Source organism: Mytilinidion resinicola, assembly GCF_010093595.1.
Source record: "Mytilinidion resinicola strain CBS 304.34 unplaced genomic scaffold BDZ99scaffold_3, whole genome shotgun sequence".
Lineage (NCBI taxonomy): Eukaryota > Fungi > Ascomycota > Dothideomycetes > Mytilinidiales > Mytilinidiaceae > Mytilinidion > Mytilinidion resinicola.
Window position 1 is genome coordinate 1,918,039 of NW_022985439.1, and position 25,055 is coordinate 1,943,093.

At 54.5% G+C, this 25,055-nt stretch overlaps 11 protein-coding genes across 11 annotated transcripts; 5 read left to right on the forward strand and 6 right to left on the reverse strand.

Annotated features, from left to right (window-relative positions):
• The first annotated feature begins 40 nt into the window (after positions 1 to 40).
• On the forward strand, positions 41 to 1,659 carry BDZ99DRAFT_435399 (metallo-beta-lactamase superfamily protein). The gene is made up of 3 exons (XM_033717482.1): positions 41 to 387; positions 437 to 968; positions 1,049 to 1,659. The coding sequence occupies exons 1-3, from the start codon at positions 169 to 171 to the stop codon at positions 1,336 to 1,338; spliced, it is 1,041 nt and encodes a 346-aa protein (XP_033582160.1). The 5' UTR covers positions 41 to 168; the 3' UTR covers positions 1,339 to 1,659.
• Positions 1,660 to 3,430: 1,771 nt separating this feature from the next.
• Positions 3,431 to 4,316, reverse strand: BDZ99DRAFT_192022 (uncharacterized protein). The gene has a single exon (XM_033713159.1). It carries the CDS (start codon positions 4,252 to 4,254, stop codon positions 3,598 to 3,600), a length of 657 nt encoding a protein of 218 aa, XP_033582161.1. The 5' UTR covers positions 4,255 to 4,316; the 3' UTR covers positions 3,431 to 3,597.
• Positions 4,317 to 4,360: 44 nt separating this feature from the next.
• Positions 4,361 to 4,971, reverse strand: BDZ99DRAFT_192033 (uncharacterized protein). The gene is made up of 2 exons (XM_033713160.1): positions 4,509 to 4,971; positions 4,361 to 4,455 (listed from the first exon to the last, which is right to left on the reverse strand). Exon 1 carries the CDS (start codon positions 4,930 to 4,932, stop codon positions 4,552 to 4,554), a length of 381 nt encoding a protein of 126 aa, XP_033582162.1. The 5' UTR covers positions 4,933 to 4,971; the 3' UTR covers positions 4,361 to 4,455; positions 4,509 to 4,551.
• A 1-nt stretch (position 4,972) lies between these two features.
• On the reverse strand, positions 4,973 to 8,391 carry BDZ99DRAFT_192037 (copper radical oxidase). The gene is made up of 3 exons (XM_033713161.1): positions 8,237 to 8,391; positions 7,175 to 8,179; positions 4,973 to 7,115 (listed from the first exon to the last, which is right to left on the reverse strand). Exons 2-3 carry the CDS (start codon positions 8,121 to 8,123, stop codon positions 5,425 to 5,427), a joined length of 2,640 nt encoding a protein of 879 aa, XP_033582163.1. The 5' UTR covers positions 8,124 to 8,179; positions 8,237 to 8,391; the 3' UTR covers positions 4,973 to 5,424.
• A 32-nt stretch (positions 8,392 to 8,423) lies between these two features.
• Positions 8,424 to 9,796, reverse strand: BDZ99DRAFT_459128 (WSC-domain-containing protein). The gene is made up of 4 exons (XM_033719089.1): positions 9,283 to 9,796; positions 9,100 to 9,206; positions 8,908 to 9,041; positions 8,424 to 8,795 (listed from the first exon to the last, which is right to left on the reverse strand). Exons 1-4 carry the CDS (start codon positions 9,334 to 9,336, stop codon positions 8,596 to 8,598), a joined length of 495 nt encoding a protein of 164 aa, XP_033582164.1. The 5' UTR covers positions 9,337 to 9,796; the 3' UTR covers positions 8,424 to 8,595.
• Positions 9,797 to 9,913: 117 nt separating this feature from the next.
• BDZ99DRAFT_459129 (concanavalin A-like lectin/glucanase) lies at positions 9,914 to 12,247 on the reverse strand. Its single transcript, XM_033719090.1, has 6 exons — positions 11,871 to 12,247; positions 11,763 to 11,817; positions 11,580 to 11,718; positions 10,889 to 11,533; positions 10,788 to 10,832; positions 9,914 to 10,679 (listed from the first exon to the last, which is right to left on the reverse strand). The coding sequence occupies exons 1-6, from the start codon at positions 12,028 to 12,030 to the stop codon at positions 10,335 to 10,337; spliced, it is 1,389 nt and encodes a 462-aa protein (XP_033582165.1). The 5' UTR covers positions 12,031 to 12,247; the 3' UTR covers positions 9,914 to 10,334.
• Positions 12,205 to 12,744, forward strand: BDZ99DRAFT_515943 (uncharacterized protein; the record flags this gene model as incomplete). The annotated part of the gene is made up of 1 exon (XM_033725023.1): positions 12,205 to 12,744. The coding sequence occupies one exon, from the start codon at positions 12,205 to 12,207 to the stop codon at positions 12,742 to 12,744; it is 540 nt and encodes a 179-aa protein (XP_033582166.1).
• Positions 12,745 to 14,467: 1,723 nt separating this feature from the next.
• BDZ99DRAFT_485622 (uncharacterized protein) lies at positions 14,468 to 17,394 on the forward strand (the record flags this gene model as incomplete). Its single annotated transcript, XM_033722721.1, has 5 exons — positions 14,468 to 15,301; positions 15,377 to 15,412; positions 15,521 to 15,605; positions 15,674 to 17,313; positions 17,374 to 17,394. 5 exons carry the CDS (start codon positions 14,468 to 14,470, stop codon positions 17,392 to 17,394), a joined length of 2,616 nt encoding a protein of 871 aa, XP_033582167.1.
• A 2,164-nt stretch (positions 17,395 to 19,558) lies between these two features.
• BDZ99DRAFT_515945 (uncharacterized protein) lies at positions 19,559 to 20,987 on the reverse strand (the record flags this gene model as incomplete). Its single annotated transcript, XM_033725024.1, has 4 exons — positions 19,559 to 19,744; positions 19,812 to 19,907; positions 19,954 to 20,224; positions 20,272 to 20,987. 4 exons carry the CDS (start codon positions 20,985 to 20,987, stop codon positions 19,559 to 19,561), a joined length of 1,269 nt encoding a protein of 422 aa, XP_033582168.1.
• Positions 20,988 to 21,315: 328 nt separating this feature from the next.
• On the forward strand, positions 21,316 to 22,291 carry BDZ99DRAFT_379196 (translin associated factor X; the record flags this gene model as incomplete). The annotated part of the gene is made up of 2 exons (XM_033715139.1): positions 21,316 to 21,458; positions 21,580 to 22,291. 2 exons carry the CDS (start codon positions 21,316 to 21,318, stop codon positions 22,289 to 22,291), a joined length of 855 nt encoding a protein of 284 aa, XP_033582169.1.
• A 649-nt stretch (positions 22,292 to 22,940) lies between these two features.
• BDZ99DRAFT_515947 (uncharacterized protein) lies at positions 22,941 to 24,322 on the forward strand (the record flags this gene model as incomplete). The annotated part of the gene is made up of 2 exons (XM_033725025.1): positions 22,941 to 23,136; positions 23,196 to 24,322. The coding sequence occupies 2 exons, from the start codon at positions 22,941 to 22,943 to the stop codon at positions 24,320 to 24,322; spliced, it is 1,323 nt and encodes a 440-aa protein (XP_033582170.1).
• Between the last annotated feature and the right edge of the window lie 733 nt (positions 24,323 to 25,055).

Consider the following 25,055-nt stretch of genomic DNA (forward strand, 5'->3'; position numbering starts at 1 on the left):
CGGACCACCTGCCACCGGCAACCATCGGCATCCTTGCTGACATCGAACATCAATATCAACATCGACACAGTATCCTCTTGCATTGCCAAAACACAAGTTCGTAGTACAAGGCATCAAGGTCGTACAAACGAGCTGTTTAGCTTGCCTTGATTCCTCCAGATCGCAACCATGCCTCTCACCGAGATCGACAGCCTCTCCATCGTAGCTATAATCGACAACGAGCTCGACCCCATTTCACCCTGCCAAAACTCTCTCGTCACGCAAACGGGTGGAATCAGAGAGCTCGGCGTCTTCTCTCCTCACGATGCACCAGATCGAGGAGAAGGAGCCAAGGAATTCCGCATGAGTTCGATCTGCTGTGGCGCGCACGGGCTGTCTCTCATGATTGTAAGACGCCAGTCCTCAGCAGTCGAGCTAAGATCTAATGATGTTGTAGACCGCAACTAAAGGCGACAAATCCCACACGCTCCTCTTCGACACCGGTCCTGAGGAATCGGCCTGGGAACGCAATGCGAAGCGTCTCCGATGCGATCTTTCCACTATCGAGCTAGTCCATCTCTCTCATTGGCATCGCGATCACTCCGGCGGCATGCTTCGCGCCATCCAGATGATCAATGAAGCGAAGACCGCATCCAAAGCTGCCCCCTCTCCTTCATCCGCGTCTCCTTTGGTCGTAGACCTCCACCCAGCACGCCCGGACTACCGCGGCTTCATGGGCCCCGAAGCCGCCGTGTCCTTCGAAGCAGACCCCACGTTCACCGAGATTGAAGATATCGGCGCAAAGGTTAGCAAGAGCGACCAAGCGCACACCGTTCTTGATGACTTCTTCCAGATCTCGGGCGAGATACCCCGCGTCACGCCGTACGAGCTAGGCCTGCGACGAGGGATCCGGTTTGTGTCTGAGAAGAAGGCGTGGGAGAGCGATGAGTTGATTGCGGATGAGAGGCTTGTTATGGTGAATTTGAAAGGTACCGCCCACTTCAACCTATCTCATCTCTTTTGATACTCCCGATCGCATCTCTGAAGTGTTCTTGCTGACTTGACATAGGCAAAGGCATCGTCGTTTTCACAGGCTGTAGCCACGCTGGTGCCATAAACGCCTCCAAGCACGCCGTCGCGCTCGGTAATGGTGCACCGCTCTATGCTGTCGTAGGCGGGTATCACCTCGCAGACGCAGAGCCAGCCCAGATTCAGGCAACGGTGGATGCTTTCGCCGCACTGGATGCGAAGATTCTCATCCCGGGACATTGCTCTGGATGGCGTGTGAAGCAAGAGATCGAGCGGAAGATGCCCGGCGTGCTCGTCCCTGGGTTTGTGGGCTGCAAGTATGTGCTTTGAAAGAAGGGATACCAAAATTAGGTGTATACGGCGTTAGTGAGGTACTTTCTCAGTGTCTGGGTTCGGCTCATCCTTCTGAAGTCTACTTCAGCCGGTCTTGTGCCCATTCGTTTACGTGTAGTATAGAGACCCACCTCTATTCCGATGAGGTGGCGAAATCTCCTCTCAAAGATTCCACGGACTGTTTTCCTTGACTAGACACATCTTTTTAATAGTTTCTGATCGTCGATACGACGTGTAGATGCTGAGACATCTGCGAGAAAGAGATTATGGTCTTGAAAATCCTCACCCTATCCGACCCCATGAGCGAGGCAATGACTTTGATTTCTGCGACCAACACGCCACTGTATTCGATACAACTTTCTTTACTCCTTATTGCGCCCTAGGCCCTGTCGCCCAATACGACGCCCTGTCTTCTCTGACGTCCCGATAGTTCCCCCTCTCCAGCCCGTACGCCCTCGGCTTCTCCCCGAGAGTCTTCTCTTCCTTTGCATGGCACTGAAGGCGGTGCGAGCAGCCTGAGCCCAAGTGGTAATCACTTCCCTTCTGAGTGCCGGCCGTTGCGAATATAATTAGACTAGGGCACAGGTGATGATACGTCTCTTTTTTTGAACGGTGCGGGCCTTTGTCCCTAGAGGTGACTATGAGAATGGCGTTGCGCAGAGCTACAGCGCGAAAGATGTAGGTCTATAGAGGGTAAGCTCGGAGACACCCAGACTAGAGAGCGTAAGGGAGTAGCTCCACGGTACTGAGGTCAGTACACGCATTGTGGAATCGGTGGATGCTGCTGACACGATGGCTGGATTCTCTTCATATCGAGAGAGAATGAAGTCTCTCAAACGGGTCGAAAAGTCATGAACTAGATGCTCGTTCTTTCGTTTTGCGATTTGTAGTTCAAGAAACACTTTAGGTGACAGAGATTGATGTAGACGTGTAGAGTACAGTACGAAATCGTAAGTTTGAACAGTGGATATACCACTGCACGGGCTCTACTCTTGCTCGCCCGACATCACTGTGAGGGGCAGCTCAGCCAGCAGGCATTCAGCCGGTCAAAAGGTAGCCTATTTTCCACTGCGTCGGCCTTTACGACTGCTTTTGGAGTTTTGAAAAGCCCACAGGCGTACCCTAGACAGTGTCCAAACAGCATAGCCAAACTGATGTCCTATGAATGTATATTGAAACCTTATAGGTTGCCAACCCTCGAGTCATCCTACACCCTATCTCACGTCACACATGTAGCCCGCAGGCAATTTCAAGTATACCAAAAGAGGGTTGTAGATTTCATGTGGTCCAAGACCATGTTTCGGTAAGCCAGAAGGGTGGTGGAGGATCTCGCGGATGTGAGGAGATGCTGTACATGCTCTAGGTCGCTCACGACGATTCGATAAAGTCTGGAATTATCAACGAAGTTCTCTTGTTACTGAAATAGCCTGATACAAGAAAAGCTAATATGAAGACGGTAGCAACCTTAGGAATGCTATTGAATCTTGGAATCAGAGAATAGCCACCCCAAGCACGGAAGACGGACAATGCTCACATGTTGATAGACATTGACATGCTCCCCCTCTCAAGCAGTCACATAGCTAGAATGCTACATACATATAAGCAGAAACTTGCTTAGAATCGCCCTAGATTTTGAAGGGGCGTCTCAGGAAATTATGAAAATACCGACGGAGAGCATGGAACGTGTGTTTGAGTTGAAGATGAACTGTATATCGGTATGCATGGCAGCGAGCACCCGATAACAACAACGCTATGAGCAGAAGAGGTTGAAATGTTGGGATAACCTACCTCAACGCTCACAAGCCAGCTTACCTCCCCAGCAGGCCAGTCTCCCACCATCTCGCCCACAGACCTCGCGTCTGCCCTTCCCTTCCTACCTCGTCTCCTCATCCCTATCTTCCCTATCAAAACCCATACGCCCATCCAGCCCTTCAGCTCACCAGCCCAGAAAGCACCCAAAGCTTATCATCGGCCCAAAACGCGTCCCAACGCCACACCGCTGCCATCTGGCACGCCGGATCACCACATCCAGCAACCGCGCGCCACACAGAAAACCGACCCCGGGAAGCGAAAAAGAAGAAACCAACGCAAACAAACGCCGCAACAGCGCCTCAACAAAACGCCGCAATTAAACGCCAATTGCTTCGCCAAATGCTTGACTGGGAGCTGAGCCTTGGGAACGAAGGTCGGCGGAGGCGAGGTGGCCGGGCGACGGCGCGGCGGCGCACGAGGGCAACGGGGGGCTTTTACTTGGTTCTAATTTCCACTGTTGGGCTGGGCGAAGGGGATTTCTCCGGGAGGGCTGAGAGTGCTGAATAGCCTGAATGGACTGGACTTCGGGCGCAGGAGTCGGGCGAAGACTGTTGTTTCTTGCGTTCTCGTCAGGGGAGGTGAGAGACACAGAAAATGATGAATGAACCACGGGACGGGGCAGCTCGAGCTCGGTACGACCTGCCAGCTTGCCTCCCGGTGTCGTGCCCACCCCGTCTCCAGACAGCCGCACTCTATTCGCGTGCTGTGCCACACCACGTTTTCGGGGGAAGTTTGTCTGAACTTCATGACCGACAGGCCCCCAAGACCGGCGGCGCATTTCCGTTTCATAAGAAACCTGTTCGCAGCCCGGCGGCCAGCATCTAGAGCCTCCTCCAACCCGTCCCCTCGGGGAATCCATCGCCTCCGGCAACGGCAGCTTTGGAACAGCCAACTCACCCTTTTCCCGCGGACGCCGCAATCGTCAAAACGCACCGAGGCGCCTGCATCCCCCGCGCCCTGCCGTTCACGGAAAACCAAGATAGGCAACCAACCAATTTTCGGTTCCCCGGTTTCTGGGTAAAAAACGGAACCAACGCCGTCCAACAAGGTCCCCAAAACAAAATCCAGGAATTCAAAACCTTGCAGCCGCGGGCATAACATAATGTGACAAAGACCAGGATTTCGCCGTGATATTGGAACATGCCAGTCTGTGCAATTACAGTATCCCTCCTCCTCCCTTCCCCCCTCCCCCCCCTGCCCCCCTAACCCTTGCAATAACTACAAATTATGCATCAACCTCCATACTTTCCACCCGTGCATTAGTCTTAGCCCCCCCTGCCCCACCCCTGCAAAAGTGCGCCGCTGCGTCCCTTAGTTACTTCCCGATCAGGAACGGGGAATTTAATCAAACCTACATTTAACTTTTTCTCATTTTTCTCTCGTGCAATGCAACTAGTTCTAACGGCGCGACGCACGGTATAGTGAGTCGTCCCATACCACTCCACTCCTTGCGCGCGCAATATGCGCCGTGGCGAGTAGATAGAGTGGAGTGGAGGCGGTGCTGCCCGCGGGCGAGTCTAGAAGCGTCGTGTTCGGTTCGCACGGTGCGGGTGGAGCTGTGGTATGGTATGGAGGTTGCTTGTTTAGCCCGTTGGGGGGGGGGCGAGGGTGCGTGATGGGGGGTTTTCGAGCGCGGCCGTTGCTACGAGTGAGAACAGGGCAGATAAGGGCACGTGTTGCACTGCCTCGAGAAAACATTTGCGCGGTGGACAATGCGCGGGTTGGGCTCGTGGAGTGTGAGCGGCGCGCGCACCCCGCTGGATCCCTGGCGGGGGGCATCAAGCACGTGCGGTATCAGAGGGAGGGGAGGGTTTACGAGGTAATCACTTCGAAGGTCGTTTGTGTGTGTAAAGAGCAGGGCAGGCATGAAGAAGCATATCGTGATTTGTAGGTACATACGTCCTATAACAGCGATATGTGTCTCCTCAACACCCCTCTCCTTTCCCCATTCCCTTTTCCCGCAAAGCCATGGGCCAAGGTGTCCAGTTGAACCTGCTCCTCCACTCTCTCTCTCTCTCTCCTCTTCCACCGATGCAATAGTCTCTTAATGAAAAGCTTTTGCGTAATAGGCATGCGAAATGCGCCGGTGGTATCAAGTTAAAATGGCAATCAAAAAAGAAAAGTCGCCCTAAAATGGTGGTTGTGGAGAGCCAAAGGACCTCAGTTTCGAAACAAAGCACGTGAGAATTAGATAGAATTAGAGATTATGCTCCACCTTCCGTCCGAAACCGCTTATGCCTAGGAATAATACGCAGAAAGAGCTGGAAATATTTACACGCCCGGCAGGGTAAAGTCAGGGTAGTTGGGCCAGTTGCCCAAGCTCGCGAGATCTTGGCCAATGCGAACCCACACGGCCACGCTGGGCACACCGGCCGAGTTGAGGGCGAAGACCTGGAACCAACCGGGCGGGCAGATCTTTGAGTCCGGCGGCGTGCTGATGGTGCAGGTGCCGCCTCCGCAGGTGAAGGCTGGGAAGAAGGTGCGCATGCCCATGCTGTTGCCGTGCGTGCTCGATGTGGCGCCCATGAGAGAGATCTTGCTGATAGGTGAGTCTGTGGTGATTTGGAAGGTTGAGGCCCAGTCTGCGTGCTTGTTGGCGTCAGTGATGGAGATGACCGGTTGCGTTGGGGAGCCCATCAGATACGGCGGGATGAAGACCTCGTTTCTGTATTCCTGGACGAAACGCACGTCTTCGGGATCAGATCCAGAGACCAGAACGCGTCCGTCATCGAGGAGAACAGCTTCGGAGTGGTAGAGACGATCGACAGTCGTGTTGGCGGCTACAGTCATGCGATGGTTGACCTGGGCAGTTGGATCGTAGATGACAGCGTTGTGGTTGGGCTCCGTGCAGAGACCGAAACCAGCACGGCCCTGCTGGCCACCGTTCAAGATGACGAAAGTGCCATCGGGGAGGGCAGTCATGCAAGAGATGACACGCTTGGACGGCATACGTTCAATGACCCACTCGGCATCTGCGACGTCGGGAGTAATTGATACGCAGTTATCCAGAGCAAATTCAGGGCCAGGGATAGAGCCACCACACATCATGACAGTCAAGGGGTCAGAGTACGGCCAGTGCTGGGGCATGATGACTGCAGTTCCTTCAAAGGGATAGGTGCGGCCACCGAGGAAGTCGTTGACAGCGCCTGGAATGTTGGGAAGGGTTCGCTTGGTTTGAAGAGTGTCCACGTCCAGGATACGTGCTTCGTTGTAGTACGCGACAAAGATGTCTCCGCTGGGAAGGACTGCAAGGAACGGATACAGATTGTAGGGGTCCGTGCGCTCAAGCCAGTCGCAGTAGAGGTAGGGTCCGACGGTGGGAAGAACCTCGAGGGATGGCACTGGCGCACCGTTCGAGCCTTGTTCACCTCCAACAACCAGGATAGATCCGTTGGACATGATCATGGCAGTAGGATACCAACGGCCTTTCTGGAGCTTGACTTCCTGGACATTCTCTTGCCAATCATTGACTCCATCCACTCCGGGAGAACCATCTGGCCAGTAGAGTCGGATACCGTAGGTGTCGTCGTTCGCCCAGCCTCCAATGTTAATCTGTCGTCCAACCTTGTCAGGTAGAGTCAAGCCCGCAGAGCAGAAAACATCCGACTTGACATGCATCTCACGCCAGGCCCCAGTGAAGTTGTTGAGTTGCGCAATGTCCAGTTCGTATGCTCCAGTGGCGTTGGGGTTACCAGTTCCGTGCTTCTCGAGGAAAGTGACCTTGCCGTTAACACCAGGTGTGGTGATAAGAGGAACGATGACACCGCCAATCAAGAATTCATATGCGCCAGCTGCGTTACCTGAGGCGTAGTTCCACGCAGTAAGAGAAGGACCGGTCCACTTGTAGTAAGAGATTCGATCGCCGCCACCACAGATGTAAGTCGCGTTTCCGGTACAGACACTGTTACAGTCGGCCTCATCCTCCTGGTTACCAGGTAGAACATCGGCAGGATCACCACAGTCTGTCCATTAAGATTTAGCAACTCCTCAAGTAAAACTGCAAATGAACAGGAACACTTACAGCATTCGTCACCGAACTCCATTCCGCCAGCCTCATAGCCGAACTTCTGGCAAGAAGCTAGGCAGTTATTGGCAGTGTTGTTCTCGGAGAGGATCAGCTGATATGGGAAAGTTCTTGCCTCAGCATCATCGTACAAGCAATACTGGTATTCCCAGCTGCCATTGAGATTCTGAGTCTGGGTCGCAGGTGGCTGGTACACCTGAAGAGGTCCGTCGGAGTAGACACTCATCCGGTTACCAGCACCACACTTCTCGTTCGCATTGCCGGCACAGTTCATGCTGCAGTCCGAATCAGAAGTGAGCGCCCCACCATTGCGAACGAAGTCGTCGCAGAAGCACTGTGCGCCGTATTCCATACCAGCAACGGAATATCCTAGGCCAGTGCAGGTGGCAACACAATCTTCAACGGTGTTGCTGCTGCTGTCTGGCTCCTGGTTGAGCATGATACGGCCATTAGCTCCGTCAATGTAGCAGCCTTTGTAGGCCCATCCAGTAGGAAGTGCGGTGTTGACAGGCTTGGTAGAGGTTGATGCGGCAGCTTGAGTTGCAGACGCTGATGCCGCGGTTGTGGTAGTAGAAGCTCCTCCAAGAACCTGGAAGACGTTCAAGCGGTTGGGACCACCACAGGTTTCCTGAGCGTTTCCATTGCAAGGTTTGTTACACTGAGCGCTGCCGTCTGGAGCCGGACCACCATCATTGGAGAACTCGTTGCCGCAGTAGCATTCTCCTCCGTACTCGACACCCGCGTACGTGAAGCCCTCACACGCAGTGGTGCACTTCTCAATGGTGAGATCACCCGGGGGGAATTCGTAAGTAGTAAGGGTGCGGGCGCCAGCAGAGTCGGTATAGCATCCCAGGGCCTTCCAGCCGTCTGGAGCGGTCTTGGAAGAATACACGCTCAATGCGTCGGACCCACCACAGAATTCGGTGCTGTTGCCGTTGCAAGTCATGCTACAGCTCGAATCGTCAATCAGCACACCGGTGCCCCCAATGGCGTTGGCGCAGTCTAGGAGTAAGAGCATGAGCAAAAATGCCATGGTGTTTAGGTACAGAAAAGACTTACAGCACTCAGAAGAATACTCTACACCAGCCAAGACATAGCCGGCATCCGAACATGTAGAGACACATAGGGCTACAGTCAGAGCGGACTGTCCGCCTGTCACAGGCAGACCTTGGTTCAAAGTGCGGCCGGCATTAGTATCACTGCGTGTGAAGATCAGCCTTCATTCAATCTATAATTGGCAACACTCATCCCTGTCAGGTATGATGGTTGGTGACGGAAGTGTCGTATGGTTACTTCCGAGTAGCAACCACGATGCGTTGCAACGGCCACGTACAGGACTCAGGTCCCGGAAATTGAAGCAAGCAGGGTTTTAAGATCTCGTATCGAGGATCTGGAACGGGAAAACGGAAGCATCGTGCCTACCTGTAGCAGCCCTGATAATGGTAACCATCGACACCGGGGTTGATGAATGGACCAGGGTCCTGAGCGGGTGGTGGGGTTGAATAGACAGTCAATCGGTTGGAACCACCGCACGGCTCAGTAGCATCGCCATTGCAGGCCATGTTACATGTGCTGTCATCGTCAAGGGTGCTGGTGGTTTGGATCTTGTTTCCACAGTCTGGAATAAAGATAGCCGATTAGCATTGACTTTACAAAAATGGTGGGCTGATGCCCGATCCCGATGTCCACGGTGAGAGCTTGGTAGCGAGATATTGGGGGAATGCACATACAGCATTCTCCAGCGTACTCGGTTCCGGCATAGATGTAGTTTTTGCCTGCGCAATACGACACGCAGGCCTCGTTGGTCATGGAATCGCCGCTGTTGTAGCCTGCGCTGGTGAGGCCTCGGGCACCTACGCTATCACTGAGGGTGGACACGTGTTAGTCGCACACATGGCACGGTAATGATCGCATGTACATACGTGTAGCATCCTAGGTAGGTCCAATTGGTGGCTGGGGCTGCCGGAGGCGTCAAAGCACGCTTCTCGTAGTGGTGGTGGTGGTGAACAGTAGCGCTCGTAAATGAGGCCTGTACAACATTGTTAATATGGACCGTCCAACCGGAGTCGAATGTTAGACAAGCAAGTTTGCCACTAAATACGCACACTGCATATTAATAATAAGGCAGCAAGTGCCGATGTAACGATCGTGGGTGCCATAACGGCAAAGAGCACGCAAAGAAGGACAAGATGAACGAGTGTGAAGAAGTGACAGAAACGGGCGGGAGGCCGCCAAAAGTACTTGGCAAAGCAACAGATGCAGAACTCTACAGCATCTGAACGGCGGAAGGGTGGAGGTAAGAAGGGTCTAGACAGGGAGATCAGGGCTATCGATTGCGGGCCAGGTGGTTCGGGTAGCGTTCGACTACCCCTTCAGCTCAGCCCTGAGAGGCCGGTACGTGACAACCGAGAGCGAGACGCGGGCTATTCGAGTCGTGCAGCTTCCAGGCGAACGATGCCCGTATTCTGGACGTGATATTCCCAGGCTGGCCGTGAGGCTGAGCCCGTTAGGAGCTCGTGGCTTGCCAAACGCAATAGCACCGAGGCCACGCGAGCGACTCTGGGCCGGCGTAGGGCCGGCGTATGGCCGGAAAAGCCAGAGGCGTCGGCGCGGGCGAGACTTGGGTGGGCGGTTGTCTTGGGCGCATGGTGGAGCATGGACGGGAGTGTTGACGAGGTCGATATCGAAGCACGGACGACGTAAGGGGGTTGGCCAGGCTCGGCGCTATCTTTCATAGCCCACGATGACAGGCTCCCCTCCCGAATACCCCTGGCGCTACAGGGCATCCCATGCCGCCGATGGAAAGCAGGGGGTTCGGACCGCTGGCCTGCCGTGTTGCGAGAACGGTGTCGAGACGCGGCCTATCACGTACAGTGGCGGTGCATGACGCGGCCGACGCTGGACGCCCAAGGAATCGATAGTTATGCAGCGGCGCGACAGAGGAACCATTGCTGAATTAAGTATCGAATCCACCTGACCCCGAGCCTCTAGTTTGTCGTCATGTAATTGCTGCTGTCCGATGTCCCAAGAAGCGCCGAAGAAACCCTTAATCCAAGACCCGCGAGAATTACAATAGCTGTACCAAGAAAAACCTTCCCACTGCTGCTAACCGCTCTGGGTGCAGATGTCCCCGAGCTGCTGATTTGGCTTTACCCTTTCAGCATTTGCCCTCGCTCCACATCTTCACGCTCTTGACCGTCATCCCGCGCTCGTCGCCCTTGCCCCACGTGTCAATCCACTGGGACTGGCTGTCCCAGAACTCCTTGGGCGACTGGCCGCTCTTGTCGCCCCATGGCTTGTTGCCAACGCCGTCGGGGAAGAAGCCGTTGGTGCCGCCAATAGCGACATTGAGAATCAGGTAGAACGGCTGGTCAAAAGGAGTGTTGTGGCGGCCAGTCTGCGACCACGGATCGAAGAGCGCAGAGTGGTTGAAGATGGCCTGGCCGAATTTGCCACGGTCCCACATGCTCTTCTTGTTGTTGAACTTGATGAAGAAGACTTGCTATAGGAGAGTCAGCTATTGATTTTCATGCATCATGCGCAGGCGGGGGGCATCTCCGCATGGAGGGCAACAACGAAGGTGAGGGATGATGTAATAGATTGAACATACCAGTAGACGACTGTCAATGTAAGTGAAGAGGTAGTTCTCGCTCCACTATGGCGTCGTTAGCAGGGTGATACTTGTGCTGCCGACGCGCGTCACTGTGTTACCTCAACTCCGAACGTGTGGAACTTTTCCGTGTAATCGGTCCGGCGCACGCGATGCTGTCCCGAAGTTCTGTAGAAAGCATCCGCTTCCGGCACCGGGCCCCAATGCAGGGCACTGATGAGGGCATCCCGGCCACCGCTGGGGTAGTCGTCGCCGAAGTTGCCTCTGCTCTCTGCAATATCGATCTCTCCAGACGCCGGCCATGCGCCGTAGGTGTCGTGCTCCGGCATCATCCAGATAGCAGGCCAGAGCCACGATCCCTTGGGCATCTTGGCGACAACTTCGACCTTACCATACGTGATAGTCTTCTTGCCCTTGGTTGTTAGACGGGCACTGCGGACCGGGTTGATGATGGCACCGGACGTCTTGTTGCTGCGAATGGCGCACATGGTGACATCCGTCGAAGTGCAAGTACCCGCGGTCGTGAGATTGAGCACATAGTTGTCCTCCAGCTGGTCAATGGTGATGTCGGTAGAATCGGTGGTGAGTGTCGGCACAATGTGGAGACCTTTCTCGTCGGTGTAGGCATTCTTTGGGTCGTTGGTAGTCCACTCGAAGGTGCCACTACCGAAACCACCACGCTGGATCTCGTAACTCCAATTGTTCAGATCGATGTTGTGGAAGTCATCTTCCAGAATCAGGCAGTACTTAGAAACGTCAGATGGATTCTTCGCAAATAGAGAAGATGCTCACCTCGTGGTTTGAAACGGATGCGTAGGCAAAGTAGCAAATGATAGCACCAATAACAACGCCCACGAAGATACAGCCATAGAAGATCATGGGCTCCCATTTCTTGCGGGGGTTCTTGTTCTCCACCCACGGCTTCTCATAACTGACGTCGTTAGAAGGTTCGGGTCGAGGTGGGGTACTGCTTACTCCGGGCCCTTCCATCGCGCACTCTTGAACTTGCGAAGGCGTGCCTGTGGTCCTGCTACACATGGTGAGGGCAAAGTCGAAGAATGCAACAGCATGCAATGCACGAACCTGAAATCGCAGTGGCGGGGAAGTAGGATTGGCGGTCATCGCTGCCCTCCTCGGTGGGAGCACGACTGAGGCGGATGGGGGTCGCGAAGGGATTCGTTCCAATGCCTCCATGGGGCGTGTGGGCTCCATGGGGCGTGTGGATGGAGTTTGAGCTGGACATGGTGGAAGGCGGTACGACGACCTGCAGCAGAGATCCAGATGAAGAGCGGAAAAACGGACGATCTGCTCGAGGTATAGGCCGGGAAGCGCGCGGGCTGACCAGGCAAAAGCACGGGCGCAGGAGACAGTTGCGTCGTCCAAGCTGGGACCCAAGGCGGCGGCGTATTGCAGCAAGATGGGGAACTCACAACGCCTTATGGGGCCAGGTTCTTTTGAGGACAGCGCAGATGAGTCGCGCGGGACGGTGGACGCACGACAATCGAGCTGGACGACGTGCATCAGCAGCCGTCGCCGCCGCCGCTGGGCTCGTTGCTCCACGACGATGGCGCACACATGGCCGGAAGCATGGATGGCGTTGGCGGGGCTGGGCGGCGGAGTGCGTGCATGGATCAAGATGCGATGGGGAGGTGTGTGCGGAACGGTGCGACAGGGGCTGCTGGCGGCGATAGCGGGCGGCCGCGGGCACGTTGAAAGCGGAAGTCCAGATGCGCTGGGCGCCAATCGAGGCCGGAGCATTTCGCCGGGGGCCCAGCCATCGTCAATCGAAGCCGCGGCTGGGGCAGCGGGCGGCGGCGCAATCCCAGCGCGTGCAGCTGACCCTGACTCCGCTCCCTATAGCGTGCCGCGCGCGCAGGCGATGCTTGGCATGGTGTTGCAGCCACCAGCGCCGCCTGGCGAATGCCGCCGCCTGCCTGCGCCCCTGGCCGCCCGCTGAAACCATCCGCCGTCGTGGACACCTCCACCTACGCACCCTGCGTCACGCATATGCCACGGTGAGCGCAGTCTGCCGCCCGCGAGGTTGGTGGTGGTCGAGGGCGGCCGCGGTGGTGCGGTTCGCCTCCTGAGTGGGATGCAGCCAGGTGCGTTTAGACTCTGGCCGATCCGGTTCCTGCCCAGGCACGGCCCTATCACGGTGCTGAGCGCCCTGGCCCGCAGTGTGGAGATTATGTAGCTCGGCCAGCCCCCGTTTCTGACGCCCACCGCTGGAACGCCACTACTGCAAGCGCACCTTACCGCCCGCTTCTATTTTCGCGGACCTGCAGGCCCCGGAGACATCATCGCTGTCCGACGTTATCGTCGCCTCCTCACACCCTGCAGCCACAATATTGCACTCAACTGCGGCCACTTCTCCGCCAGCATATTGTCGATTGCTGCTGCATCGAAAACCGTGGCCGAGAGAAACATGCGACTCTGTTCCGCGTCGAGCCGCAGCGGAGTCTCTCCTCGCGCCAGCCAGCCCCTCGTCGTCAGGGGCTGGAGGTGACGCCTTGGCGCTGGTGGGACGTGGGGGAGTTGTGCTCTCAATGCCACCCCCTAGCCTTCACAAACAGGGCCCCTCGACTCAACATCACCCGCCGTCTGAGCCGGCGCGAGCCTCCTTGACCCCTTTAGGACACTCGCGTCTCCTAAACATTCCCCCAAACGCGGATGGCCCGCCTTGGCCTTCCCATCTGCCAGTAGTTCGTACCTAGCTCGTGCTCTGGAGCTCGGCACACGTTATTGTGTTTGACTTCCTGGTCTTATGCACGCTGTTTCCACAACCTGGGCTCGCTCGCTTCTGCCCTGGATTCTCAGAGCATGGACTCCTCTGATACGGAGCCCCTGCCGCCGTCCGCTGGGCGCATCGCCTGGATCCTCTCTCTGCGCACGAATACATTGAGAGTCGCCTAGCGGCATGCCGACCTACCGTTGACTGGCGCCTCTGGCTTCTTGCACCCTCTGCCGCTATCCCCTATTGTCTTGGCCCGTGGCGCCCTCAAGATAACTTTCCCTCTGTACGTGATACACAACCGGTCCAGGGCGCTACGTGGCAATGCTTCGGAAGCCCTGTGCGGCGCTTGCAGTCGTTGGCGCTCGAGCTCGTTCGATTCGGGCGTCTGAGACACTATTGACTAAACCCTGAACATGCCCTTTCCAAAACGGCGGAACCTAGGCAGGAGGGGTTTCTGTTCTAGCCTCAGATCTAGCCCGAGTCATTCTTGGTTCGACTTCAGCCCAGCAAATCGTGGCATGGGCCACTCGATCTAACGACCCTGTTATCTGCACGGGCAGGGTCGTATATCCGGAACTCAAGTGCCCGCTGTCACCCTCCTCTTCGTTCCTTACCTCTGCTGTCATTTACCAGCGTTGATCATTTGTGTTCAAGAGTGGATACAATCACTCGTTAAACGTATCCCTCTTACTTGTTCTTGCTTTCTTCCTTACCATGGCGAACAACAATCTTGGCTTCGACCGAGACTCCTTGAGTATGACGAGGGAGGGGATGGGTTCTGGTGTGCGATTCCAACACCCAGGCATGCAAGTGCGGGACAGTTCAGGCTCGAGCATTATCTCGAGCAGAACCAATGGTGGAGATCGACACGATGTGGTAAGCGTCCTACCCTACCTTCTCATAGACCTACTTGCCTATAACGGCGCAATCGCTAACCCAGCTCTAGATGGTCAGGTTCCTACACCGAAGATGTCAACAATCAAAGTGGTTGGAACCCGCCCAGGATGAGTTCGGTGTGATCGAGAACGAAAGCTCCAACCTGGGTGTATTACTGCGACGGCCTGATGGCCTGTACACAGCTGAGCCAATGTTCTTGAACCAAGACATTGCTGTGGCCGTCGAAAAGTTAGGTGTCACTGTTGCTTTCACCATGAGCTCGGAGATCACCCAAGCTCTGCTGCAACAGGTCACGCCTTTCCAAACGGAGCTCTCCTTGGACCCCCGTGGATTCGTGCTCCCAATCGTCAACTCCATCAAGGACATCGCAACTGGCAAGGCCGTCATCACCCGGGAAGCCTATGTCGTCCTATGCCGACAAGAGAGAATCGTCCTTGTTTGGGGGGACACGGTCCCTGGTATCCTCGCCCACGGAACAGACATTGAGACAAGGCTACTTGGTCTCGTCTGGGGACAAGCCATCCCCGCCACTCCAGGAGCCATTTCGCCATATCGACAATCGACGACGGCCAGCACACCAGCGGTGCGCAGTACTCGTGCGACAATGTACCCCATCTCAGCCCACCAAAGCACAGGCCAACTGAACGCCGAGATGAGCGAGAAGATCGGTGCGATCGACCGTGCGATCGAAGTTGAGGAGATGGGTGAAAAGATCTTCGACCCGGAAAGAGACGGCCAGGAGGTCCCAGAGCGACCTTTCCTGTTGTCGCACGCCCTCTTGGTGGGCCTTGCCATGATTCTCGTCGTGGTTGTCGAAATGGCGTGTCTCGCAAAGCTCATTACGGAGTACCGTCTCGATGGAAAGACGATGCGCTTTGCTTTGGTAAGTCGCCCCACTTAAACGCAACACCGGTGCGAATATCGGAACTTACGGAGCAACAACTAACGTTGATGAAAGGTTGCGACGATCCCGCTGTTTGCCATGTTCTCCTTGGTGAGTGGCCCGCTAACAATCTTTTCTCCGGAGCGAGGCTGCGTGCCTGGACTGCGTGGCGTTTCTTGGTGTTAGCTTTGGGAGCTGAAACTGACAATCTTCGCTTAGTTCTTCATGATCGTCATCACTGGTTCCCTCTTCCAGCTTTTCGGCCCCCTCTCCGGTGTGCATGGAAACAGCTTGTACTATTCCGGTATGTGATGCTTCGCGCTGCAATGGTCATTGCACACTTTGGTAACGATTAATGCTGACTCCGTGCAGGCAAGGCACCCAAGCCAGGACGTCATGCTAATGTCGAGCTTCCCCATGTGACCATCCAGATGCCCGTTTACAAGGAAGGTCTTAAAGGTGTCATCATTCCCACTGTTACCAGTCTGCTCGATGCCGTGAAGTTCTACGAGGAGCAGGGTGGAACAGCCTCCATCTTTGTCAACGATGACGGTATGCGTCTTGTCCAGGAAGATATGCAAGAGGCTCGCAAGGCCTTTTACGAACTCAACCACATCGGATGGTGCTCGCGTCCCGCCCAGAACAGCGATAAGGATAGCCCGGATTTCTTCCTACGAAAGGGTCAGTTCAAGAAGGCCTCCAACATGAACTACTGCATGGACTTCTCTATTCGTGTTGAGGACGAGTGGCAACGACTGGTCGACGAGACTTGCAACCAGCGCAGCTGCGCCCAGGACGATCTCTCTATCCAGGAAGAGGAGGATATCTACGATCAAGCCCGTGACGCAATGGTCGAGAAAGACGGTGGCAAGACCTGGGCTGCTGGCAACGTTCGCATTGGTGAGGTCATTCTGATTATCGATTCCGACACTCGTGTTCCCGAAGACTGCCTCCTGTATGGTGCTCTTGAGATGATTGAGAGCCCTGAAGTTGCCCTCCTCCAACACGCCTCCGGTATCCTTCAAGTCGTCAACAACGTGTTCGAAAACGGTATCACCTACTTCACCAACCTGATTTACACGTCCATCCAGTTTGCGGTTGGTAACGGTGACTGCGCTCCCTTCGTCGGCCACAACACCTTCATCCGATGGGCTGCTATCCAGAGCATCGCCTTCGAGGAGGACGGCCACACCAAGTTCTGGTCTGAAGATCACGTGTCTGAAGATTTCGACGTCAGTCTGCGTCTCCAAATGAACGACTTCGTTGTCCGTCTAGCTACCTACCACAACGGCGGATTCAAGGAGGGTGTGTCTCTCACCGTTTATGACGAGCTTGCCCGTTGGGAGAAATACGCGTACGGCTGCAACGAGTTGGTGTTCAACCCTCTTTACATGTGGATCTACCGGGGACCCTTCACCCGTCTTTTCATGCGCTTCATCTTCAGCAAGATCAAAGTCACCTCGAAGATCACCATCCTCGCTTACATCGGCACCTATTACGCCATCGCCTCCGCGATTCCTCTGACACTTGCCAACTACCTCATCGTCGGATGGTTCAGCGATAACGTCGACCAGTTCTACATCACCTCGTGGAAGATCTTCGTCGGCATGGCCGTCATCTTCAACGTGCTCTCGCCGCTCGCCTACGCCATGTTGCGACATCGTCTCGGGCAAGCCACCTTCTTCAAGTCGTGCCTGGAGACGGCCAAGTGGACGCCCATGTTCCTGCTCTTCTTCGGCGGCATCTCGTACCACCTGCTGAAAGCCATCATCTGCCACTTCTTCAGCATCAAGATGGAGTGGACGACGACGGCCAAGGAGCTGTCCGAGTCGGGCTTCCGCGTCGGCCTCGACCGCATCGTGCGCGACTTCAAGTTCATGTACTTGTTCATCACGCCCATTGTCGGCGGCATGATCTACCTCGCCATCTACGCGCCCCGCGGGTGGCTGATTTCCGATTTCGCCGCCATCGTGCCGCTGGCCAATCAGATCGGGTGCCATGCCCTTCTTCCCGTAAGTCTTCCCCCATCATACTCTCTTCCATCTATCTTCTTTTACTAACTCGCTCTCCAGTTCGCTCTCGGTCTCTTCTAAGCTCTCACACTCCCCTAGCCATCATCTCCTCCTCTTCTCCACCCTCCTTGAAAGTATACATATTGTTTAATACCCCGCCAGCGCCCCCCACCCTCCTCACTCGCTCCACGCTGGCATTATTTTACGACCTTAGAAGAGCAAACCGGTGTTATCGGGAAATCGGGAAACCCAGGGGGATCGGAATCGTTATCGGTATCTGTAGAAACATCTTTGTTGTGTATGTTGATTGCGAAAATCGAGGACACGCGCCGTGATATTTTGTTGAAACTGTGCGTGTTCGCGTGTCTGTCGTTGTTCATATGTGTCCACCGAAGAAGAAGAAGAAGAAGAAGAAGAAGAAGAAGAAGAAGGGAGAGAACGAAGAAGAATCAAGAACCAAGAAAAGCCCTAAATCAAAGTCGAAGCCTGTTGTTTTGCCTGCGTCTTGTCTCGAGGTTGTTGTTTTTTTGTTCTAGTTTTAGGAGGCTCTTCCGGTGTGCTACGAATTGATGGGAGCGACATAACTTTTATAGTCCTAGATAGGTTATTACTTTTAGTTCTGAGGAATACATAATACAGGCAGGTTCATCCCTTCGGGGGGACCCAAAAAAAACCCCCCCTTTTTTGCTTCTTTCCCTGCTGTCGTCGTTGTCGTCGTCGCGGCACGTACCATTTCCCGTCTATCATCCCCTTACCTCACTCGTACCACCACCAGCTCCTCCACCACCTCCTCACCGGGTCGTTCTGCAAGGCGTTCCAAGGCGTTTCCAGCACGATGGCACCGTTGCATCGCGCCGTCCCCAGATTCTCTCGCGCCGGCGATCGTTCCGTGCGACGTCCTCAACATCGGTGCGACAGCGCCAATTCCCAAAGAACGGTCTTCCATCGACCCACCACCATCGCACCGGGCACCCTTCCAATGTTATACAATCGCCATCCCATCCCATCCCCTATCTAGAAGTCCTTACGGAAATAGCACACGTTACCAACCGCCCCCCAGCACTCCGCACCGCCGCCGTCGTCATTGGGTGTTCCAGTGGGCCGCCTCGTACTCTGCTCCAAATACGAGTACTTACGGCTACCGAGTTAGCGGGCGGATCCCCAAGCTAAGGAAGCGGGTAGTGGTAGCCCTTGGGGGGAAGAAAGATGGGTACGCGTGGTTGTGAGTGGTTGGTGAGTGATTAGTACTGTGGCGCTTGGCCGGAAGCGGGAAAAGAACGTGCGGGAATGCTGACGACGGATAGGGCGGATTGCGCGATGAGGGGAGGGGGTGTATTTTAGGAAATAGATCGGACTGATGGGTTTGGAAGGTTTGATCGTCGGTGTTTGAGTGTGTATGATGGCTGTTGAGGTTGGAGGAGGGGAGGTGTGGTCTTGAGTTCATGACAGGTTTCCGGATATGGTATGCGAACGATGGTGAAGGCGATTACGCCTTTGGCATGTGAGGCGAATAACTTGCATCCCAGGCAACTAAGAAACCCGAGTAGAAGTTCCCGCATCAGTATTTTCACCGGTAATCCAGATAACCTTTCTCCCCACCCACTCTCTACCGGGGCCCAATGCGCATGCAGTCATTGCCGCTACACCCAACGGTCTCATGTCCCCACATGCGAAGCTAGGCACAGCCCGCCGCCAGCTATCAGGGTAGGCCCATCTATCTACCGCGGGAGTGCGTGTGCCTGCGTTGATCATTTCTGTGAGATCGTGCATGGGAGGTCATGGATCGTCTCCGTGTGCTCGGACTGGGTCCGGCCGGACTGCCCCCGGACTGGAGACGCTCACTGGAGCTAACGCTTATGTCGGCTACAGTGGTCCACTTGCAGAGGGAGACATTATTAGTATTGTGAGAATGTGGAGTTTGAGGGACTCTTATTATGGTCAATTTTCGCTGCGGATTACTGCTAGCAATCTTTGGCAGGTCTATGATGGATCATATTTTCAATTCTTCGCTACAGCTGGCGTAGCAAACCTACTCGATGAAAGTTGCCGATCTCGCGGGAGAGTTGCAGCATATCGCGAGATACTTGCAGATGGGTGTCGGATGTAAACGGCTATTTGTGTCATCAAAAACACTTCGTGCGTTCCTGAAGCTCGTCAGCTGTTTAATGTAGATCATCTAATCAACAAAAACGGCCGTATGTTTCATGACTAGAGGTTGAGAGCATGAAGAGCAGCGCAAGATAGATTATATATTCTTCTTATTCCCTGCTAGTTTCGTTTGGGACTTGCTGGTGCGTCCTAGGTCCGTGATGATGATCCCGAGGATCCAGATGTTCACCAGAAAGAAAAAGACACTGGATGCCCATAGCCCGGGGACAAATGACGATATTCCTAGAAATTCGAGGCGGTAGCCTTGGTGTAGCCAGAACACCTGCAGAGCGTTAGCACGAGGCGGGTGGAAAACGCCACAACTCCAAATTACTTGCCTGACCTAGAACCCAAAGAACGCCAGCAACAATCCCAGTGGCCGGCTTTTGCAATAGCGTTGACGTGGGAAGATAGAATGGGAGGAACATTATGTACCAGAGGAAGTACTAGAAGTCGTCAGCCGAGTCTACGGGTCGAACATGGTGGTAATACCTGGCTAGTGCAGACTTTGTTGAAAGTTACGAAGGCGAAAGTCTGGGCCAGCATGGTTGACGGAAGATCTTTCTTTGCAAGCGCCAATGGGATTGCGACGGTGCTCAAAAACAACTGAGGCACAAAAGCCCAAGACTCTAATTTGATAGATGCGTTTCCGGTTGGGGAAGAGTTCAAGTAGAGTAGAGTGTTGTATGGCGAGAAATTGTGGCGATGGTCAATTCGCGTCAAGTGGTGGAAGTAGCTGTGCTGGAGGAAAGGCCATCCATAGCTTTTGAAATCAGTATTGTTGGTGAAAATGATACCGAAACTACTTACGCATAATACATGGCACCGTTCAAGATGGTAAAAGTCAACAAGCTGAAGACAGCTATTGTGACTCGGGATGGGTTTGTAAAGCTTACGACCTGTTCATATATGGTCTTGGGCCGTCTGAAGTTTTTGTCGGATTTTGGCGGACAGTGTTCATCGTCCAGCCACCAGATGATAGAAGTGGCATAGATAAAAGGATAGATCTTGAAATGTACGGCGAATCCAAGAAGACAGCCAGCAAGCCCCATACGGCCAGCAAGCACCGACCATAGTAGGGCTGAGACGATGACCCCTAGCAAACCCTCAGAACTACCTCTCGTGCTGATTTGAGCCACCATGGGATTCAGAAGCCAGATGCTAGCGAATTTAAGGGCTCTATCCAACGGCATTTTTCCGGAAGACCGAAGAATAAGTAGAATCAGCCATCCCGCGGCAATGTCCCCAAGAGCGAAGAGAATCTTTCCGAATAAGAACCAGGAGCCTTGCCATGTCGTCGGGTAGATGAACCAAGCTAGAAGTGGCGTGTAACGGTAGGTATCTCTGGCATATGGGGACCGGCCGCGAGAGATGAAACGAGCGGCGTCGGTGAAGACAAAATAATCGATATCGGTGTACTTCATCGGAGAGAAGGCATCTTGAAAAGATCCATAAATCAGGAGTACCACCCGCAATGCAATGGCAGCAGAAAACACGGTACCCACGCTAGAAAAGAATTGGACCATGGCGTTCAGGGGGCAGTCTCGTGCGCCGAAAAGCGCAGCAGACCAAAACAGAGAAAGATTGGGAGACTCCAGGGACAACAAGAAGGCGAGGGAGCAGAATTACGGCATTGAGTATAGGTGGTGAATGGATGAACCTTCTGGCGGAATGGCGTTGATGAGGGGCAGGGCAGAGAAGGTCTAACCGACGCCAAGCGCTGGCGCCACTTCCAAGGTGTGAACTGGGAGCCGTCTCTGACATTGTCTGGGCAAACTTCCACCATGTAAGCAAATCGAAGCTGTGCTGCTTCACAATTTGCGGATGGGCCCAAAGCGAAAAACGGAGGACACAATGGAGGAGCCATCCAAGCGCCAGTCTACCTCGCCCGTGATGGCCATGTTCGAGGGGTTTCGCAGCGAGCTCGATGAGCACCACGACAGGCGCGAGCGTATGATCAAGGCGTCTCGAGACATCACAGCGGCAAGCAAGAAGATGTGAGTACAATGCGATATGCTCTATAATACATGCTAATTTTGTGAACGCAGAATCTTCTCATTGCAAAGGTAGCAGAGAGCAAGCTCAACTATTCACGACCCGGCGCTGACTTGAATTCAGAGTACGAGCGTTGAACAAGCCGCTCCCGGGGTTTGTCGCGAAGTCCAACGCGCAGTACTGGGGGATCATCCAGACCCAGTATAAGAACATTTCGCGGGACCTCCAAGGCCTCAATGCATATCGCTATGGGCGCAACATCACCGGCGGAAACCAGGAGTTCATGGAGGCGCTGAGCTTTCAACACTATCTCGAGCACCAGAACCTTATTACATACAAGGAGGCAAATGACTATGTGGCAAAACTGGGAGGGGAGGGAGGCCCGGTGCTGCTCACCACGGAGGACTACATTCTTGGTATCTTCGACATGGTTGGAGAGCTGATGCGATTCGCAATCACGGCTATGGCTACGAGCGGCGAGCTGCCGGGAACGCTCGTACAGGAAGATGTGACATCCAGGGAGAGTCACGATGAGCAAGCTGGGGATTCAATGGACGTCGAGCAGCCTTCGACAACGAGAACGCAACATCCACAGAAGCGAGACGTCCTGGCCGACCTAAGAGAGCTACGCCTATGCCTGGAGGGCCTCGAGCCAAGCAGGGGCTCCAAGTTCGAGGGTGACGCGGAGAAGAAGATGACCGTCATGCGGCAGTGCGTGGAGAAGGTTGAGACGGCGCTGTACGGGCTCATAGTACGGGGACAGGAAAGGCCCAAAGGTTGGGTGCCAGACCTCAGGGAGGAGCGGAGGGGGGCAGAGGCAATTGAGGGGTATTGACGGAGCATGTCTCACGGAGTTATGGATCATTGCCTAGAAAGCGTCTGGTAGGGTTGAGACGCTCAAAGACAGCGATGGATTACTGCTGTTAGTGAAATGCTCATTTCGGCGTATGTACTATGGATGTAAAACGCGTCAAAAGTAGTCGATCTGGCACAAACGGACACTATTCTTGGCCTGGCCTTTCACATGGCCTATTCGTGAAGAATTCTGTACCTCGAAGTGTGGCTACGTGCAGCCACACTGCGGCGGTGAAGGCTGCGTGATTAGGTACGAGCTGAGTGGCACGTCCAGCAAGCCGCGGGTCTCTCCAAGTCGACTCCGCCAGGCCGCCCATATTCACCATCACCGCCTCCTCCCCACGATGCGCTCTGCCACCACCACCACGGCCACCGCATCCACGAAACAGCAGCGCAATGCCAGCCTGACCCTCGCCCCTTTCATGAGTGCGATGGTCACGCCTTGAACCTGCGAGGTGTTGCGGATGAATCGATCACCAACCCCACGGACAAACATACGTAGTGAGTCCAACGCTGCTCTGCCTGCTATCCAGGCTTGCTGCCTCTTGCGCCCACCAAGCGACATCTTCAGGAACAAATACTGATAATGTTGCGCCCAGCCTGAATCCCACAGACACGCTCCGCTGAAAATGCGGTTCAACGCCATCCCATCGCGGCCCAAGGGCGATGACCGACGCATGCGAAATCCCGATCCGCCTACTCGAAAAGTCTTCAACTGTATCGTCGACGAGTCTGCTCTGGTCGCAGGCGTCAAGAAGAGCACCAGGGATGGCATTAGGAAATGGGTGACTAGCGGCGCCATACGCCTTTTTGTCCCACTATACAGTCCGTCTTCCCGTTGTACCGCCGCCGCAGTGGTACCCATCGCTAACAGAATACTGCAGCACTTTCGCAGCTGGATCGCCTAAAGAAGGGCAACGATCGAGTCAACGTAGACGCCCGAGAGGCTATCAAATGGCTAGACGATATCACCTCGATGCCCACGATTCAAACCACAGGATTGGTACAGATTGAAGGAGCCGACGAGATGTATCTCACATGGGCCGAAGTGGAGAAGTTCTTGCTACCAGAGACTCTACTCTCGATGGATGAGTCCGAGTCCGACGAGGACTCTTTGCCCGAGGACTTGGAGAATTCTCTCACCATCGTAGACCAGTCTGACGAAGCGTCCATGAGCTCTACTCACAGCATCGAGGATAGGGCAAAGACACCTTCCTCTCCACGCTCCATCTACTCTTCAACAAGCCCGGACCTCCTGAATGCCAACCCGTATAATGGAGCTAGCTCCGTCACTTCTGCGGAGGCCCTAAACCGAACAGCACGAAACAGTGCCGATTTGCCTCGCAATGATAATACTCCAAAAAGCGTCGTCCCCGTACGACTCCAACAGCTATTCAATCACGTACTATGGCGGATCAACCAGGAGACGAACGTCGATGCTGCGTTCGAGAGTTTCATTCTTCTCACGAACGATCCACAGAAGCAAACCATTGGCCAGAGATTCGGGATCCGAGCCAAACGTCTCGAACAGCTCCGCGACGCTGTTGGTCGCGAAGACAGAGATTACAAGAACCGCTTGGCTTTGTTCAAGAAAGAGACAGATATACTCCCTCCTGTTCCTGACAAGACTGCGGTCACCCAAGAAACGCCGGAAACCCGCGGTATCTCCGCTGAGCCCAAGGAGCCAGATTCCGATGATGAGGACGTCGTCCTGTTCAAGCAGACCCCGCGTGGACCACATGCCACTAATGGACAGCGGATGCTGGACCCCAACGACTTTGGCAGGGCCTCGCCTCAAACACAAGCACCCTCGCCGCGCGGTGGACGTGGCGGTAGCCGTGGAATTCATCGAGGAAGTCGTGGAACTTACGCACCCCCTATGGTGCCTCGTACCGCAGCTTTACCTCGAATTGACCCCAATCAGCCCATTGACCCGGACTCTTACTCCCGACCACCACCAAGAGTTGCGGCCGTTCGCGGCGGAAGACGAAAGCTATGGGAACCCACGTAGGGCCATCGTGGAGTGTCTCACGAGACACAGATTCCATTCTCCATATGCAACTACAATCAAACGACCATTCGAAGGCAACGAAGACCCGGCAACAGAAAATTCATGGGTTTCTGACCCTGGAACGGCAGTGTCTGAAATCGGCACTTGTTTCGTCCAATCGATCGGTCTGGTTTCAAGCACAGGGGCCCAACTCTCCTTTCGATATCCGGCACAACATGGTGCAGGAAGCTGAGATCATCCCAGGCGTCTCGCCGTATCCTTCCCGGAACGACGAGCCCTGCGATGCCCCTCAACTCTTCAGTCTAAGTAACTGTTGCAACTTGTTTTCTTACATTCAGCGAGTGTCGAGGTCGATGGCGATGCGGCGGTAATGGCAAACGACGCAGAGAGGAGGTACTCAGAATGTCCATGACGGCCCCTCGATGGCCGCTAATAGTTCACGTTCGGTCTTTGATCTTGGGGGAGTGCTTAAGTGGACTGCTTGGGTGGACTCCTTTCATTTTTTTACATTTTCTCTGGTTCGGGTACGGTTTGTCTTGCTTTTATTGCTTTTAGTCTTTCGTTCCCTTGTGTTGGGACTATGCTCTTTTTACAAGACTGAATACACATTACTGAAAATTCGAATATCTCTCTCGTCGAATCCACTGAGTGAATGGTGTGTGACCCTACTGCTAGATTGAACGGTTCTATTACACGCATTTCGGCCAATTGAGAGCCCTTGAATTACCTTTGC

Excerpts from the sequence above, each read along its gene's own strand:
- BDZ99DRAFT_459129 (XM_033719090.1), bottom strand. The coding sequence starts at position 12,030 with ATGTCCAGCTCAAACTCCATCCACACGCCCCATGGAGCCCACACGCCC. Across the intron at positions 11,818-11,870 it reads CCCCGCCACTGCGATTTCAG|CAGGACCACAGGCACGCCTT; the intron begins GTTCGTGCATTG and ends CACCATGTGTAG. Across the intron at positions 10,833-10,888 it reads TCCACACGTTCGGAGTTGAG|TGGAGCGAGAACTACCTCTT; the intron begins GTAACACAGTGA and ends ACGACGCCATAG.
- BDZ99DRAFT_192022 (XM_033713159.1), bottom strand. The coding sequence starts at position 4,254 with ATGTTATGCCCGCGGCTGCAAGGTTTTGAATTCCTGGATTTTGTTTTG.
- BDZ99DRAFT_192037 (XM_033713161.1), bottom strand. The coding sequence starts at position 8,123 with ATGACTTGCAACGGCAACAGCACCGAATTCTGTGGTGGGTCCGACGCA. Across the intron at positions 7,116-7,174 it reads GGAGTTCGGTGACGAATGCT|ACTGTGGTGATCCTGCCGAT; the intron begins GTAAGTGTTCCT and ends CTTAATGGACAG.
- BDZ99DRAFT_192033 (XM_033713160.1), bottom strand. The coding sequence starts at position 4,932 with ATGCCCCCCGCCAGGGATCCAGCGGGGTGCGCGCGCCGCTCACACTCC.
- BDZ99DRAFT_435399 (XM_033717482.1), top strand. The coding sequence starts at position 169 with ATGCCTCTCACCGAGATCGACAGCCTCTCCATCGTAGCTATAATCGAC. Across the intron at positions 388-436 it reads ACGGGCTGTCTCTCATGATT|ACCGCAACTAAAGGCGACAA; the intron begins GTAAGACGCCAG and ends ATGATGTTGTAG. Across the intron at positions 969-1,048 it reads TGTTATGGTGAATTTGAAAG|GCAAAGGCATCGTCGTTTTC; the intron begins GTACCGCCCACT and ends GACTTGACATAG.
- BDZ99DRAFT_459128 (XM_033719089.1), bottom strand. The coding sequence starts at position 9,336 with ATGGCACCCACGATCGTTACATCGGCACTTGCTGCCTTATTATTAATA. Across the intron at positions 9,207-9,282 it reads CCTTATTATTAATATGCAGT|GCCTCATTTACGAGCGCTAC; the intron begins GTGCGTATTTAG and ends AATGTTGTACAG. Across the intron at positions 8,796-8,907 it reads CGAGTACGCTGGAGAATGCT|ACTGTGGAAACAAGATCCAA; the intron begins GTATGTGCATTC and ends TCTTTATTCCAG.